The 15956-nt window shown below is 44.3% G+C and overlaps 1 protein-coding gene across 9 annotated transcripts in view; it reads left to right on the forward strand.

The window, feature by feature from the left end:
* Smarca2 (SWI/SNF related, matrix associated, actin dependent regulator of chromatin, subfamily a, member 2) overlaps window positions 1-15956 on the forward strand; it is a 171474-nt gene that overhangs the window by 80556 nt on the left and 74962 nt on the right. For all 9 annotated transcript variants that reach the window (XR_005091453.1, XM_037205442.1, XM_037205454.1 and 6 more), the window contains 4 exons: window positions 4830-4937; window positions 6006-6092; window positions 11548-11594; window positions 13480-13646. Coding sequence is in view for 8 of the 9 variants with exons in the window: in XM_037205442.1 (XP_037061337.1) it covers window positions 4830-4937; window positions 6006-6092; window positions 11548-11594; window positions 13480-13646 (409 nt within the window). In the remaining variant the exon portion in view is untranslated. The remainder of the gene's footprint in view (window positions 1-4829; window positions 4938-6005; window positions 6093-11547; window positions 11595-13479; window positions 13647-15956) is intronic.

A 15956-nucleotide genomic window follows, 5' to 3' on the forward strand; every position in this document is an offset into this window, starting at 1 on the left:
TTCTTATGTTCTGGAAAGATAGCCAGTTCAAAGAAAAGGGATTGTATATAGCAACTTAAACTAAATGAAAATTTAATTCCTCTATTGAGCCCCCATTGAGGTTCTCTGTTCTGATTCTTTGCCTTTGTGAATTCATAGTCCTAAGAATTAGTGATGCAGTTAGCTGTGTGTACAGTGGCATCTCTGTGTGTGCATGTGTGCGTGCATGCTTGCATGTACATGTGTGTCCAGTGTCTGAAGTTAGCAAGAACTTGGACCAGCTAACGTCAATCCTGATTTTATTTTTATACATAATTTGTGTAGGACATAGGGAAAAGTTTTGTGTAGATGGCAAACTTGTGTATTCATTATATAAAAGCTGGGAATGCTTAATAGACTTAATCATTACCATCCTCCCTCTTTCATGTCATGGATTCCAAGACCTGAGACCCTTACTAATTGAATTGTTTGTTGAAAAATCTCAGTTCACCACATGGGACTACGTGTCACACTGGCCCAGGTTCACTGTTCTAATGATCTGTCCCTTGGGAATGAAAATTTTGAATGAAAAGCAGCTCACAGACAGGAGCTCTGAGGAAAGCTCGGATTCTATTGAATCAAATGGTGGGGGAGGATTCTTAGGCAGTATAGCCAGTGGATTCTTCTACTTGTGGGAACTGATTGAACCATTCACTAACACAGAATCCTTAGGGGGTAGCATGTGCGTGACGTCAGTGCCTCAGTTGTCCTTAGAACTTGAATTGTCGCAGTCCCAATAGCTGTCGGGACTATCTCTTGACAAGGGCCAGCCCTTTATAGAAGTCACCAATTTCACTTTTTGTACCACGTTTTGTACCTGTGTATTCACAGGAGCCCTCACATACTGCTTTTCGTGAGTGCTATTGCATTTGGGCAGGGTGAGCTCTAGCTCAACCCAGTTGACATTGTCACCACTGTTGGGATTCTTCAGTCTGTCCCTTTTCTCTGTCTGTAGCTACCATTTGGTTCCTCTGCACATTTCTTTGCACTCAGAATAGGTAAAATGTATTACCCTAGAAATGGATGGTATGATGTGAGTGATCAGCATGAGATCTGTTCACACCGAGTACTGGTGTGGCCGTGGGAGGCAACCTCACCCCATCAGCAAAGTGAATGACCCTGCCTTTCAGCTGCTTTAAGGAAGGGGTCTCCAGTGCCCATACATGGGAGTAGGAACAGAATGTGCAGAGGGTGCTCAGTTATAACCTGCTGGAGTGCAGTATGATGTTAGGGCAGCTTTATATATTTATGTTTCTTTTAGAATAAAAACATTAAGCTCTATAGATCTGTAGCATGCACGGTGACAATGATGCCAGGTAGGATGTATGTCTGTCACAAAGTCACTCTTGGGTCTGGGTGGTCATAGGGGAGGCGTGAGTTGGATTCTCCCACTAGAGCATCTCAATGTTCGGTCATTCTTACTTGCCTATGTATTCAGGTTCAGAACCCTGTCGTGATGGCTTCTGGGTCTCCTGGGGTGTGCAAAAGTGGACTTTGAGTGATCTGATTTTTTTGGTTCAAAGTGTTGGGGATTGAAATCGGGGCCTCACACATGCTAGGCATCTGCTCTGACTGAGCTGTATCTCCAACCCTGATCTGATTTTTAACTAGGCTAATACCCTTGGACCCTAGAGGACTGAAGAGAATCTGCCAAGGATTAGAGGTGGAAATGTGGGGTAGTGTGAGCACACAACAGTGAGAAGAAAGCCATGCATGCTGTTTCTTCTGTATTCCTCATGGCGTTTTCATTAGCTGCACATAGAGTAATCAGGTTGGAACTGATAAAAAAAAAACATTAGATATTATCCTACAGGCATCATTATAAAAGGACGCAAAGCATCTATCTTACTTTGTCTCACTGTCCTATAGGCCTCAACTCATCTCTTGAGATGTTAATATCAGTACATGTATATAATAATTCTTAAGAGACTCTCTAGCCATATATGGGAAAGATGAGTTTTGTCATCACAGGAGGTCCGGGACCATTTTCTTTGAGGGACATTGTTTTTGTCCCTCTTTGAGGAAATGTTTTTGATTGATAGAGCTCTTGGGGGAATTTTTTTTAAAAAAATACATTTATTTATTTGGTACATGAGTGTCTGTGCTTATATGCATATGATATGGTAGAACTGTGCCCACACATGTCATGGTGCGTGTGGAGGTCAAAAGATAACTTTCATGTAGATCTCAGGGAGTGCTTTCAAATCATCAGGTTTGGAGGCCAGCGCCTTTTCCCACTCTGCCATCTCGATGGCCCTGAGAGAAGATCCTGGGTACAATAGGACTTAGAAAAGAGCCCTAGCTGGGTTGTGGTGGCCCACACCTTTAATCCCAGCATTTGGGAGGCAGAGGCAGGTGGATCTCTGTGAGCTTGAGGCTAGCTTGGTCTACAAAATGAGTTCCAGGACAGCCAGGGCTGTTACACAGAGATACCCTGTCTTGAAAACAAACAAACAAACAAAGAATCCCTAACAGTAAAGACACCTAGGCTTAGAGAAAAGAACAGGAAAAAAATAAAATCACCTGCTATTGATAAAGAATACTCAAGGGGTGAAGGTAAAACATGCTTGTGGAGCTTGTAGCAACAGATTTGGTCCTTGGATCTCACCAGCTTCTCTTACCCTTCTTATATAATGGAGAAGGCCTTGGGTGGTGTCTTTCCAGAGCAGCTATGGAGCCCTCTTAGAGCAGTGGTTCTCAAACTGTGGGGTGTCATCCCTTTGGGAGTCTCATCCCGGATATCCTGCCTGCTTATCCGGTGTTTACATTACCATTCATAACAGTAGCAGAATTACAATTATGAAGTAGTAATGAAATAATTTTATGGTTGGGGGGGTCACCCCAGCATGAAGAACTATAGTAAAGGGTCACTGCAGTAGGAAAGTTGAGAATCATTACTCTAGAGGGTCTTATCTTGTCAGATGCTTGGCATCCTGTCTCCATGGTATCGGCAGGCTGCCCCCCTCTTCCTCAACAACTCCACCTTCAGCCCGTAGCAACAGTTGACTGACAGGTAGAAGGTTCTGTCCTTGACTCGGGATCTTCCATCTCCTGGCACACCTTTCACAGGCACCAGCCGTGTCTTCTTTACTCAGGAAAGTGTGAATGGGGCAGCAGAGAGGTGACGACACGAAGCAAAAGTGAACACCAGGCCGAGCCTTTGAACTAGCCTCGTTGGTCATCCGTAGTGTGAGTCTGAAAGCGTTCACGTATTTTGAGCTAGCAGCTTCGCCTCCGGGATGCTCGGGTTCTTTGTCTAAGAAACGAGGAGACTAAATGTGAGCACCTCGTGCAGAGTTTGTGGGGATTAAATGAGGAAAGGCACATCAAGCATTTTACAGAGAGCTCAGTGTTGGTCCTTGATGCCGTCATTGTTAAACTTGTTAAAGTCCGAACTTAACGTTTTTCTTTACCACAATCAAATTTTTGCTGTGAGTTGAGAGCTCTTGGAAAGATAGGATAGTGATAATTCCTTTGCGGTGAATGTATGGAGGAAAAGATCATACTATGTATATTTAATATGTGTAATCTGTGTCAGTTATACCTCAGGAAAACTGCACAACGTAAGAAAAATTTTAAAGAAAAGGAGAATAAAGGAAAGACACGATCACTTAGGCAAAGCACAAAACCTATGTTAAGTGTGTTCTGATTTGTTAAATTTACAGATTTGGGTTTCTTCTCTGACCTGGAAGGTTATTAACCAACCTGATGAGTTAACCCATTTAGGTAACTTTCATGCAAAAAAAAAAGCAAGCCTTCCTGTGATTGCCTTTTGTGAAGAGACAACCAGTTGTGCCTCCCAGGCCTCAGGCTCCTTTTAAAGTTGCAACCAAATGGATTTTTAGCTTCTCTTCTTCTGTGACCTCCTCTGTCTGGCCCTCAGAGCTGAAAGCAGCCTGATCATTTTTACACAGTTGATTAAACAGCAGGCAGCTGGCCAATTTCCTTCAATCCTTCGGTATCCAGGTGGTAATCTGGCATTTGCTTTGAAATTTGCACATTTACTTTCCTAGGACTAAGGAAAAACAATATAAATAAGTCTTGTTTTCTGCACTCAGGGTATGAAAGACTTGCAAGTATGTGATAGACCTGGGCATGTGAATCCTTTCAAGTGTTTTAAGTTGCACTTTGTTTTATCATAACTGGACACACAGGAGACCCTGTCCTGCTTTTGACAGCCATGAGGTTGTGGAAGTTGTGTCCTGCTGTGAGTTAGTTCTTCTTAACTGCTTGTCTTCACAGTGGTGTATCCTATCATTTCTCCAGGGTAGAGGTTAATGACAGTCAACTAAGTCTGTTATAAATCCTACTATGAGATGAGTGCTGGGGTAGCCACATGTAGCCATTTAAAAATGCTTTACAAAGAAAATCATAGGATTTGGGGGCAGTCACTCGTTTTCCTAATACCTTCAGCTCATATGGAAGTATACAGGACCAAGAAGCAGCAGAACTATTAAATACACACTGTAATGAACATTTGCGTATAGCACAGGTGGCAAGCCACTCCTGGTCTCAAATATGAAATCAAGAAATTCTAGGAATCAGGACCTTACATGTTCTGCATGCAACCTTTTGAAGGTCTGAGCATTACCAGGGTGCTTTTGTCCTCGAGGACTATGGTCTGCTTTACGGCCCTGTCCCATCTCCTCATGCATCCAGGAAGGGGAGACAGATGCCTCCTCCGTGCTTCTAGGACTGGCCCCAGCCGCCCCTTCTCCGCTGCCGTCTTCAAACGGCCCCTTTCCTCTCCTGCCATCTTCAAATGGCCCCTTTCCTCTCCCGTGCTTATCCGCGTCCTGCTCTGTCCCCAGGTTGAGTATGTCATCAAGTGTGACATGTCAGCTCTGCAGAAGATTTTGTATCGTCACATGCAGGCCAAGGGGATCCTCCTCACAGACGGTTCTGAGAAAGATAAGAAGGTAGGTTGCAAAAGCTGGGAGACTCAGGTCCTGCGGCATGTCTTCCCTGTGTTCCCTTGGCTGTGGCCTTGAGCATTCCCAGGGAGCCTTCCTGTGAATAGCGGCTCGTTCCTGCAAAGCACTGGGTTGTTGGGGTGGCAACAGTTGCTGTTAGCCCCGTCATTACTCTATTAACCACACTGGGGTGGAACAAGAGAGAGGGCCTGCACCCCGCCAGGGTTTCCGTTATCAAAGACTTAACACCGCTCATGATAGCTCAGCAGGAAAGACAAGCTGCCCAGTGTTGGGTGGTATTGTAGGGTATTTTAAAGGCTAGTTTCTCTCCTTAGCATCCTTTATGCATGGTCTGCCCGAATCTTACGTATAATCCTATGAGTCTTTCTCTGTCCAACCAGCCGGCTCCCAAATAATGACATGGAGACTTACTGTTAATTACAAAAGCTTAATCTTTAGCTTAGGCTTGTTTTCAACTAGCTTTTACAACTTAAATTAACCCATGTTTTTTATTAATCTACACTCTATCACATGGCTTTTACCTCTATCCCATTCTGTGTGTTCAACTCATTCTATGTCTAGCTGGTGTCTTCTCCATGCCTAGATTCATCTTGAGTTTCCTCAATTAACCAATCAGAAGGCGCCTTAGGCAGAGACACATCTTTGCAGTGTAAACAAATATCCCCTAACACCTATGGGTAGGCCTGACATAAAGCCATCGACTTGAATTAATTTCGTAGGATTTACTTTTCTGTAAGATAAGTTAATCACAAGGGCAATGCTATGTCTAACCATAAATGGCTAAATAATACCTGAAACTCGGGCTCAAGCTGTGTAGGCACTAAGACACGGTAGGGCCCTGTGTCCTTTCTATAAGGTATAAGCTATGTAGTCAGTCTGTCAGAACTCCCCCTCTCTTTCTTCAGTGCTGAACTTGTATCCAGGCCTTTCATAAGCAGGGCACAGGCTCCACCAGTAAGCTACACCCTTGGTCTTGAAGCCTCGTTTTAAAAAATTGGAAATACTTGATCAACAAATAATTAACTCCATTCTTTTCATTACTTTTTTTCTCAGGGGAAAGGAGGTGCCAAGACACTTATGAACACTATCATGCAGCTGAGAAAAATATGCAACCACCCATATATGTTCCAGCACATTGAGGTGAGTCTGTATCTTATATCGTGATCCTTATTGTGCTAGTTAGAAAGGCAAACCCCTGAAGATGTATAAAGCATGTATGGGGGTATCCAGCCAGCATGGTCCCTGCCTTTCTGGCAGAATTAATAGACCTGTTTCTGGGGTGTGGATTCGCTTTGGCACTGACTGCCTGAGCATCTGGAATTTTATAACTAAGAGTTGAAAGTAGCGAGGAAATGTTGGGAGCATCGACTCATTATGTGGATTTGGGTAAATGCTTCGAATTACCTTGTTACTGTCAGAGTTCTGAAATTGAGGATAATGACAGATGCAGCCAGCTTCCTCTGAAGGGTGCTGGGAGAAATACTTAAATAATGTGCTTGCAGATATTGAAGAGAAAGATGTTCTTGAAATACTATCCTTGTGAGGGATGCTGGCTTTAGCCCATGGCATAGACTGATATTTTGTTCGTGCCTGGTTCCCATCATGATGATGCCGATTGTTGCTCTGTTCTGACACTGAGGTCTCTAGCACACTGTTGTAGATCATAGGACGCTTCCTACCGTTTGCTCCCTGTGAATGAGATTCCTTCATTGACAGGGTTCACTCTAGTGGGGCAGTTGGCTTGAGCAGAAGTACAAAGAAGCCACCTTCACCATCTGCAGAACCAGTGGGCCTGAGACAGTTGACACTGCTTGCTGCAAACTGAACAGGAGAAACAGCCGAGAGGAAAAGCACTGTAGGGCTCTGCTCTATTTAAACACTTGATAGAACCTTCCAGAAAATCAAAGCCGAATTACAGTACAAAATGAGTTGAAATAGTCTTAGCTTTGAGTATCCCTCCTGCCCTGTTTCAGTGTATTTTGGCAGTCTTGCATGCTGAATCAGTTGATGCTTTCTTATTACCCCTTCCTGTATTAGCAGCCCGTCTCAGCTGGCTGAATGGGTGAAGCATGACTGACACCACTCTGGCCTTAAAGTCCTTGGGAAAGAGCATCCGTAGATGTAAGATCCACAGGAAAGGAAGAAGAGCCTCACGCAGATGGGAGAGTGTCTGTGGATATATGAGAAAGCACTTTTGGACATAGAGAGAGTGTCTATGGGCAGAGGGAGATCATTCATAGATACAGGGAGAATGTCTATGGATGGAGGGGGAGGGTCTATAGACACAGGGAGATCATTCAGGACATAGGGAACTATCCACAGACACAGAGCATCTGTGGACCAAGGGAGAACATCCAAAGACATTAGGAGAGCATCTTTGATCATGGGGGTAGAATTCTTGTACATAGAAGACCATCTGTAGATATCAGGAGAACATCTGTGGACAGAGATCTATGGACAGAGGAGAACATGCATCCATGATACCAGGGGTAACATCCTTGGATATAGGGATGGCATTCACAGACAGGGAGAGCGTCCATTAGGGAGGTATTGAACTAAGAAGGGAGAATTTCCATACATCCAGAAAGAGTATCCATAGACACAGGAGTGTCTGATTGCTAGATAGTGTATTTTTACTGTGCTGGCTAGTTTTATGTTAACTTGTCACGAGCTGTAGTCATCTGACAGGAGGGAACCTTGATTGAGAAAATGCCTCTTGGATATCTGGTTATAGGAAAGCCTGTCACGTGCATTTTCTTGATTAATGGTTGATGGAAGAGGGGTCTAGCCTGTTGTGTGTGGGGACATTCCTGGGCTGATGGTCTCGAATACTCTAAGAAGGGAAGCCTTACCCTCTATGAGGAGGCGTGGGGGTGGGATGGGGGTGGGTAAGGGGGAGTGGGAGAAGAGGGAGCGGGAACAGGGGTTGGTATGTAAAAGGAAAGAAATTTTTTTAAATAAAAAATTATTTTAAAAAAAGAAAAGAAAAGAAGTTGATAAAGCCAAGAGGAGCAGGCCAGTAAGCAGCACCCTCCACGGCCTCTACATCAGCTCCCGCTTTCAGGTTCCTTCCCTGTTTGAGTTCTTGTCTTGCCTCCCCTCAGTGGACTGTGGTTCAGGAGATATAAGCCAAGTAAACTCTCTCTTCCCCAAGTTGTTATTGGTCATGGTGTTTCATCACAGCAGTAATAACCTTAGCTATGACATGGATGTGGGGTGAGTATCTCCGACCAAGAGAACAGAGGACATCTGGGGATGCAGATGAGAGTACTTATGGATGTAAGGGACAGTATCCCTCGACATAACAGAGCATCTGTATGCCATAGAGAGTGTCTGGACACAGGAGACCATGTCCATCAGACATTACACAGCACTGTGGAGATAGAGCTCCAGGATAAGGAAGAGATGTATTTGTAGATCTGAGCAAAATTTGAACTGCAAGAGCACTTTATAAAGTCCTGCTGACAAGCTGTGGCTGTTTAGAGATGCAAATGAAGGAGAATATACTGAGCAGTAGTGAGATCCTGCCACAGGCTGCTTTTTCACTGTGACTGAGTGAGGCAAGCCTTGACCCTCTAAGCTGTCTGCTGCCTTTGAACTGAGAGGAGTAGATTCTAGGTGGGTGGATCAACTTCGAACATTAAATTAAAAAAAAAAATCCTGTATATCTTTCTGTGCATCACTTATGTGCCTGGTGCTCGTGGAAGCCAGAAGAGGGCATTGGACCCCTGGAACTGGAGATACAGATGTTTGTGAGCTACTGATGCTCTCTAGGTGCTGGGAATAGAACCTGGGTCCTCTGGAAGAGCAGCCAGTGCTCTTAACTGAGAGAGCCTTCTCTCCAGCCTACTGGATCTACATGTAGATTAGAATACATGAAGTAGCTCATAAAAAAATCACATTAAGTAGATGGAAGAGACCTTTTGCTACTCCTTGGAGGACACTGGGATATGGAGCAGGGCAGCATAAGAAACAATTTCTGTTGCTGAAATGCATACATTGTGGTTAACTGGTCACCTACCTTCCTATTCCTGAAACAGTTTTGAGATGTTATTCTTACCTATAAAAAACAGCAGGTATTTAGCAATTATGAAATTACATGTCATTCTTCCTTCATGTTGGGTCTTTGGGGGAGGAAGGGGAACCTGTCTCTCTCAGTAGCTGGAGCTTCGGGAAGAAAAGTGGTGTGGTGAGGTTCTGGGCAGATCCTCTCTTCTGTCTTCTTGTTTGCACTCTAAATGGCTGTCCATAGATTTAGACGGACTGCACGGGTGCTTGTTTATATGACAATTTCAAGGACGCTCCTAGAAACCGGAGCCTACAGTTGTCATTGACTCTATCTTAGTTAGGGTTTTTATTGTTGTGAAGAGACACCATGACCATGGCAATTCTTATAAAGTAAAACATTTAATTGGGGTGGCTTGCTCACAGTTTCAGAGATTCAGTCCATTATCATCATAATGGAGAGCATGGCAGCATGCAGACAGACTGCTGCTGGCCTTGTCTTGACCAGAAGGCAACAGGAAGTCAACTGACTGTCACACTGAGGGAAGCTTGAACAAAAGAGACCCCAAAGCCCACCCTAACCATGCCACACCTCCAAATAGTGCTACTCCCTCTGGGGGCCATTTTCTTTCAAACCACCACATTCCATTCCCTGGACCCCAAATGCGTATACCCACATCATAATGGGAAAAAAAAAATGCATCCAGTCTTACTTCAAAAGTCCCCATAGTCTCTAAGTCTCAAACTTGTTTTGAAGTCCAAAGTCTCTTCTGAGAAAAAAATGGCAATCACTTAACTGTAATCCCTTGTAAAACGAATCTTCAGAGGTCTTATTAATAAAAAACAAAAAACAAAACAAGAGCAAGATATTGGGGTGGATGCTGAAAGATCAGAGAAGCAGAACAAGCCACAGTCAACCTCACCTTGCCAACTCCTCAGCCGATCCTGTTTCCTCAAACTGGGAAGCCTCTGAGTCCTCACCCAAAAGTGTCTCCACCTAACTGCTGCTAAAAAGCCTCTAGTTCCTGGTCCTCACTCCTTATTTACCTTTCTACTTTCTGCCATCATTTCCTGTGTTTAAAGGCGTGTGTCCTTCCCAAGCAAAGACATGATATCCCAAGTGCTGGGATTAAAGGTGTGTTCCCAGTGTGGCCTTGAACTCACAAAGATCCAGAAGGCCTCCTGAGTGATAGGATTAAAGGTGCGTGCCACCACTGCCTGACCTCTATGTCTAATTTAGTGGCTGGCTCTGTTCTCTGATCCCCAGATAAGTTTATTAGAGTGCACAATATATTGGGGCCACAATATATCACCACAATCCCTCTGTAAAAATCAAAATCAAAAAACAGATCACATACTTCCAACATATAATATAGCACAAGATGTACATTGCCATTCCAAAATGCAGGGAAGGGAGCATAGTGAGGAAATACTGGACCAAAGCAACACCAAAAAACAGCTGGGCAAACTCCAAACTCTGCATCTCCATGTCTGATGTCAAAGCACTCTTTAGATCTCCAACACTGTTCAGCTTTGTTGACTGCAACACACTTCTTTCTCTTGGGCTGGTTCCACTCCCTGTTAGCAGCTCTCCTCAGCAGGTATCCCACAGCTCTGGCATCTCTAAAATCTTAGGTTCTCCAAGGTGATCCAGACTTCAACATCACCACTTCACACAATGACCTCTCTACTAGGCCTCCATTCAGGGACACCCCTTCACTTGGCTGGCCCCAGCTTCATTTCTTAGACGCAGAAGCAATTTCCATAACCCACTTCTATTCTTAACTCTAAAGCCAGAACCACGTAGCCGAAGCTGCCAAGTTCTGCTGTTAGCTGGGGCTGGAACATGGCCCCCTTGTTCAATTACATCTTCACCAGCTTTCTGTTTTCTAGCTTCACTGCCAGATTATGGGGGCCAATTATACCGAAACTACCATAGACTCTGGCTGTTATGGGCTCAAGATGCTGTGCGGGTTTGCCAATGTTCTGTTTTGTTTCCCTGCACCGTGCACTGATACCAAATAATTCCATAACCCCAGTTTGGGAACTGGAGTTATCTCCTTGGGGACCTTCACACCTGAGAAATGAAAGCTGTGCTTTATTTTGAGCAGGGGTCTCTCTGTGTGGCCCACATTGGTCTGAAACTCCTAGCCTTATGTGTGAAACTATATTAAAGGGTCACAGCATTAAGAAGGTTGGGAACCACTGGTCTAGTATGGTTAGGGGTTTATTTATGAAGAGAAAAGGGAGGGCTGGAGGGGCGGGGTAGTGGATGTTATATAATGGCCATTATTTCTATTGTTTGGTATTGCTGTGTTGTGTTTATGGTTTCATGATAGTTACCACTGGCTTGTTTTAAACCCTGCCTTTAGCTTGGGCTGTGAGTTTGTGGGTGGATTCCCCAGAAAGAGCTCCAGGCTCAGCTCCTGGCCAATGCATGCTCAGGCACTCTCTGATGGGACCCCAGAGACCTGAGTTTCTGATTAGCTCTTCGAGGATCATTTGATTTGCTTAGACTGTGCTTTAGACATACTAGAGAAACCATGAAGTTTGATTACATATTAAAATCGGTTTCTTCTCTCTTCTCAAGGAGTCGTTTGCTGAACACCTGGGCTATTCAAATGGGGTCATCAATGGGTAAATCCTCTTTTTTTCCTCTTTCGAGATGCATTGTTATTGGCCTTACCTAACCTCTTTCTGTAAGCTTCCAGCCTCCTTACCCCTCCTCGCTCCCCTGCAGAGGGACAGAAGTTGCTAAACAAAATGATAGCAGCATTTCCTTGTACTTCAACCGCATCAATTTCAGCTTGCCCTAAACAATTGTCTATTCAACGGACATAGATCTCATTTAAGAGACTTCCCAGTGCCTTCACGGTCTAAAAGTGTTGTTTAGTCCCTGACTCTGGTGACCGCTAAGCTAAAGTGGAACTTGGGCTTGAAGAGATTTTTTTTTCCTACTAATTTCCTGTGAATGCTTAGCATTCATGTGCATGAAAAAAGTGTCTCATCTGCTATGAGTGGATGATCAGTTTTAGAGTCAGCTTTTGGAGTATGATCTAAGTAGCAGTTTTCGCTAGCATGGGCACAGGACAGAACCACACCTTGCAGCAGAGAAACAATAAAAAAGCTTACTCTACACAGAATGTGTTGTATCTCATCCCAGGAGAGATGAGTTATTAGGGCGTATGTGTCCTTGTTGAATCTCGGGGGCAGGCAAGGGCAACAGAAACTGGATTGACCCTTCTCAGTCCATGCTTCAGTTGTCTGCTCCTGCTTCTCCCAGCATGGCCAGAGGTACAGGGGAGCATGGGCGATTGAAGGCCTCAGAGTAAGTGATGGGTAGCAGGGAGCCACATGGGAAAAGGGATCCCTTAGGAACAAAATGTACTATGGCATAAATTCTGCCACCCAGTGATGCGTTTTCAGCGTGGTTGACTGCAGGTACACGGGCGACTGCTTCACATGGTTTCGACCCTAAAAGTGAATGTCAACATTACACAACACAGTCCTGTTGATTCGAAAACAAAAGGCTTATCACGGAGGAAGGTCCTACTTCAGCCTTCCTCCTTACACAGCATCATCTCCCTGTTCCTGTCAGTAGGCTAGGACCATATCCTTCCCCAGTCCTCTCATACAGGTGCCCATGGCAACCCTGTGTGAAACAGGTTACTCAAGGTCATCCTCCTATTTACAACGCATCAGTCATCACCCATTGCATTGAAAACCAGAACAGTCCGAAAGGACTCCTTGGTACCTGCTCCATTCCCACCTCCCAGATCTGCCCCCAGGTCCCACTATCCCACCTCACTCATGTTTAAGTTACAGGCACCATTACTTGGTCCCAATTTGTGAGCTGTAGCAGGGCTCCTGCACTCTCCAGGGCCCATGCACATGGTTTTTCCTTTCCCTGCAATCGCCTCTCTATGTGCATGCCCTCAATTTCTCACTTAGATGTCTTTCCACTCATTATTTCAGGTTTTAGCTAAAGTGTTCTCTCTCCAGGGAAGTCACTGACCTCACACACTCCAAGTCAGTGATTGGCAAGCTGTATCGGTAAAGAGACAGATAGGAAATATTTTCAGTTTCGTGGACCATACAATCTGCTGTGCCCTGACCACAACATATAGTTGTACATTTTATCATTGTATGCCCGCCCACATCGTGTTGGTACCCAGTGGGTGTTCCATAAGTATTTGAGTAAATCAGGAGTGTCCTAAGTTAACTTGATGGCACACCATGAAGAATCTTAGAAATATGGAAGGGTGCCCTTTTCCTTCTGGCACGTGCCACGTAGGTAGCACGCACATCATACCCTTCATGGGTTTTGTAGGGATGGTGTTTTCCCCTCTAAATGCTCGCATGGCTTTGGAGCTAATATCTGTTCATTCCTTCATCCTTCCATCCACGGTTCCTTATTGAATGTTTACTATGTGCAAGGCTCTATCTGAAAAGCTAGGCACTTCTGGATCTCTCAAGAAGACAGCAGTAATACTGCCTTCTTGTTTTGCGTTTTTGGGTTCAGGGCTGAGCTGTATCGGGCCTCGGGAAAGTTTGAGCTACTTGATCGTATTCTGCCCAAATTGAGAGCGACTAACCACCGCGTGCTGCTTTTCTGCCAGATGACGTCTCTCATGACCATCATGGAGGATTACTTTGCTTTTCGGAACTTCCTTTACCTGCGCCTTGATGGTAAGTGCGGGAGACATCAGACTCAAGCCACAGGACTGAAAACGAGGGGAAACAAATGAAATCTAAATATCACATTAATAAGCAAATATGAATAGAAGAAAATATACATTTAGGGATATTCTCTAAATTACATGGCTAAATTGGATACTGACCATAGTATCTCAGAGATTAAAGAAATGGCAATTGTGGAAGTCCAGCAATGGATAATTTGGTCAAGAAGTGGTATGTAGGGATCAGAGCAGGCTTATGTGCAGGATGCATGTGATCTGAGTGCAGAGAGCCCAGCCTTTCTAATAACCATTTTTATCTGATGCAGTGCAGTGTTATTGTTAAGTGAGTGCCTCCCCCCCATACATAGTTAATTAGAAATAAACCAAGTACACTTGGCAAATGTTTTCTCACTCGAGTTTTTAGGTTGATTTTCTGTATGGCCTACCTCTTGGGGTCTTATTAAGTTAACGAAAGCTTTTTATTCTCATTTAAAGTTAGTTGTGCCATGAGACACTTGATGATTTAAAACCCCTTTACCCTTCGTTTCCAGAGTTGCCAACTGATGAATGGTTAAGTCAACATGAATGTGTGTCCCTAGATAATCTTATCATCCAGTCTCTCTCTGCTGTCAAATCTGAGTAGGTTTTTTTTTTGTTTTTGTTTTTGTTTTTCTCTTGGAGTGGAGGCCTCTCTCCCACTGTAGGTGCCTTCTATAATTGTTCAGATAAAGCAGACAGGTTTAATTTCCCCCTGAGTTATAGGATGCTAGCCACTCTGTGGTGTCTGCCTTACACTGTTGCTACTTCCTGTCACTTCTTTTTGAATCTCAATGTGGGGACTATACCCTGGGAAGATTTCAATCTATAAAATCAATGAAGGGCTAGAAAGATGGCTCAGCAATTATGAGCACTTGCTGGGTTGAGTTCCCAGCACCCATACAGCAGCTGATAACCATCTGTAACTCTAGTGCCAGGGACTCCAGTGCCCTCTTCTAGCCATCATGGGCACTACACACATGTGATATACATGTACACAGGCAAAGTGCACAAAACAACATTTAACAGTGACAGAAACATCTTTTTTTTTTTTGGTTTGTTTTTCAAGACAGTGTTTCTCTGCGTAGTTTTGCGCCTTTCCTGGAGCTCACTTGGTAGCCCAGGCTGGCCTCGAACTCACAGGGATCCGCCTGGCTCTGCCTCCCGAGTGTTGGGATTAAAGGCGTGCGCCGCCGCCGCCGCCGCCGCCGCCGCCGCCGCCGCCGCCGCCGCCACCACCACCACCACCACCTGGCTCAGAAACATCTTTTTAATTTAAAAAAAAAAAAAAGTGGCAAAAAGTGATTTCCAGTCTCTCTTGTGTTTGTCTGCCTCTTCAGCTAATGTAAGGTTACATGCAGGATAAAAGGGAAAATACTTCATGGGTATTGTTAATTTTCCCAATAAATAAGTGTCTTTTGTGTCGGTCAGTACAGTCTCCATTTAGAAGACCCAAACACAAAGCTGAGCTGTGAAACCAGGTTCTAACTTGGATTATCTAGTTTCAAGAATGCTTTGTTTGAGCATGCCCAGGGAAATAACTCCACCTTTGAAATACAGTTAGCTTGGCCATCAGCAGCATTCTAACGCATGAACTTGGCCGCACAGCTGAGACCTAGGGACACAGGACGAGTAGGCAGTTCTTTCAGGAGAGATGAGGTTGTGTAAAAGTGTTGCATGGGGACCATGATGCATGGACAGGCTTCCTCCACTACACACAGCAGCCGTTCACTTTGGAAGTGGAAAGCGTTGTACACATGGCTATGTTAATACTTACCCTTCCAGCTGTTCCCCATAACACCCTATCATCCAGGTCATAAAACACCTTCAGATTTTCATTACTAAATTTGACATTTCAACTTTGGCTTCAGGAGGAAAAAAATCTCTTGCTAAAAGCTAAGCAAATATTTTCCTAAAAGAGTGTGATTGTACAGATAGACTTACGCTATGCTATTGTTTTATTGTCATGGGAAACGATTTTTTTGTTTCCTTTGTGAGTGCAAATGGTGAAGTTTCATCCAGAAGATGAAATTTCTTAAGACAGCCAAAACTCCGTAAAAAATTAGCAGTCAACAACAGTCTGGCAATGTGTTCCATGTGTTCTTCTGGCAAATTCTTTAGTTTTCAATACAGTTGCCCCTTGCTGTTAATTGTGTTCCTCTAATGGCTTGTATCCCACACCAAACCAGAGTCTGGCACACATGAAATAGATGTTGGTGCTGAGCACTTTAAATCCCCTGCACCTTCGTCGAGGATCGCTTGCCTTTGGATGAACTCTTACAGG

The sequence above is a fragment of the Peromyscus leucopus genome, chromosome 1, assembly GCF_004664715.2.
Source record: "Peromyscus leucopus breed LL Stock chromosome 1, UCI_PerLeu_2.1, whole genome shotgun sequence".
In the NCBI taxonomy this organism is placed as follows: Eukaryota; Metazoa; Chordata; class Mammalia; order Rodentia; family Cricetidae; genus Peromyscus; species Peromyscus leucopus.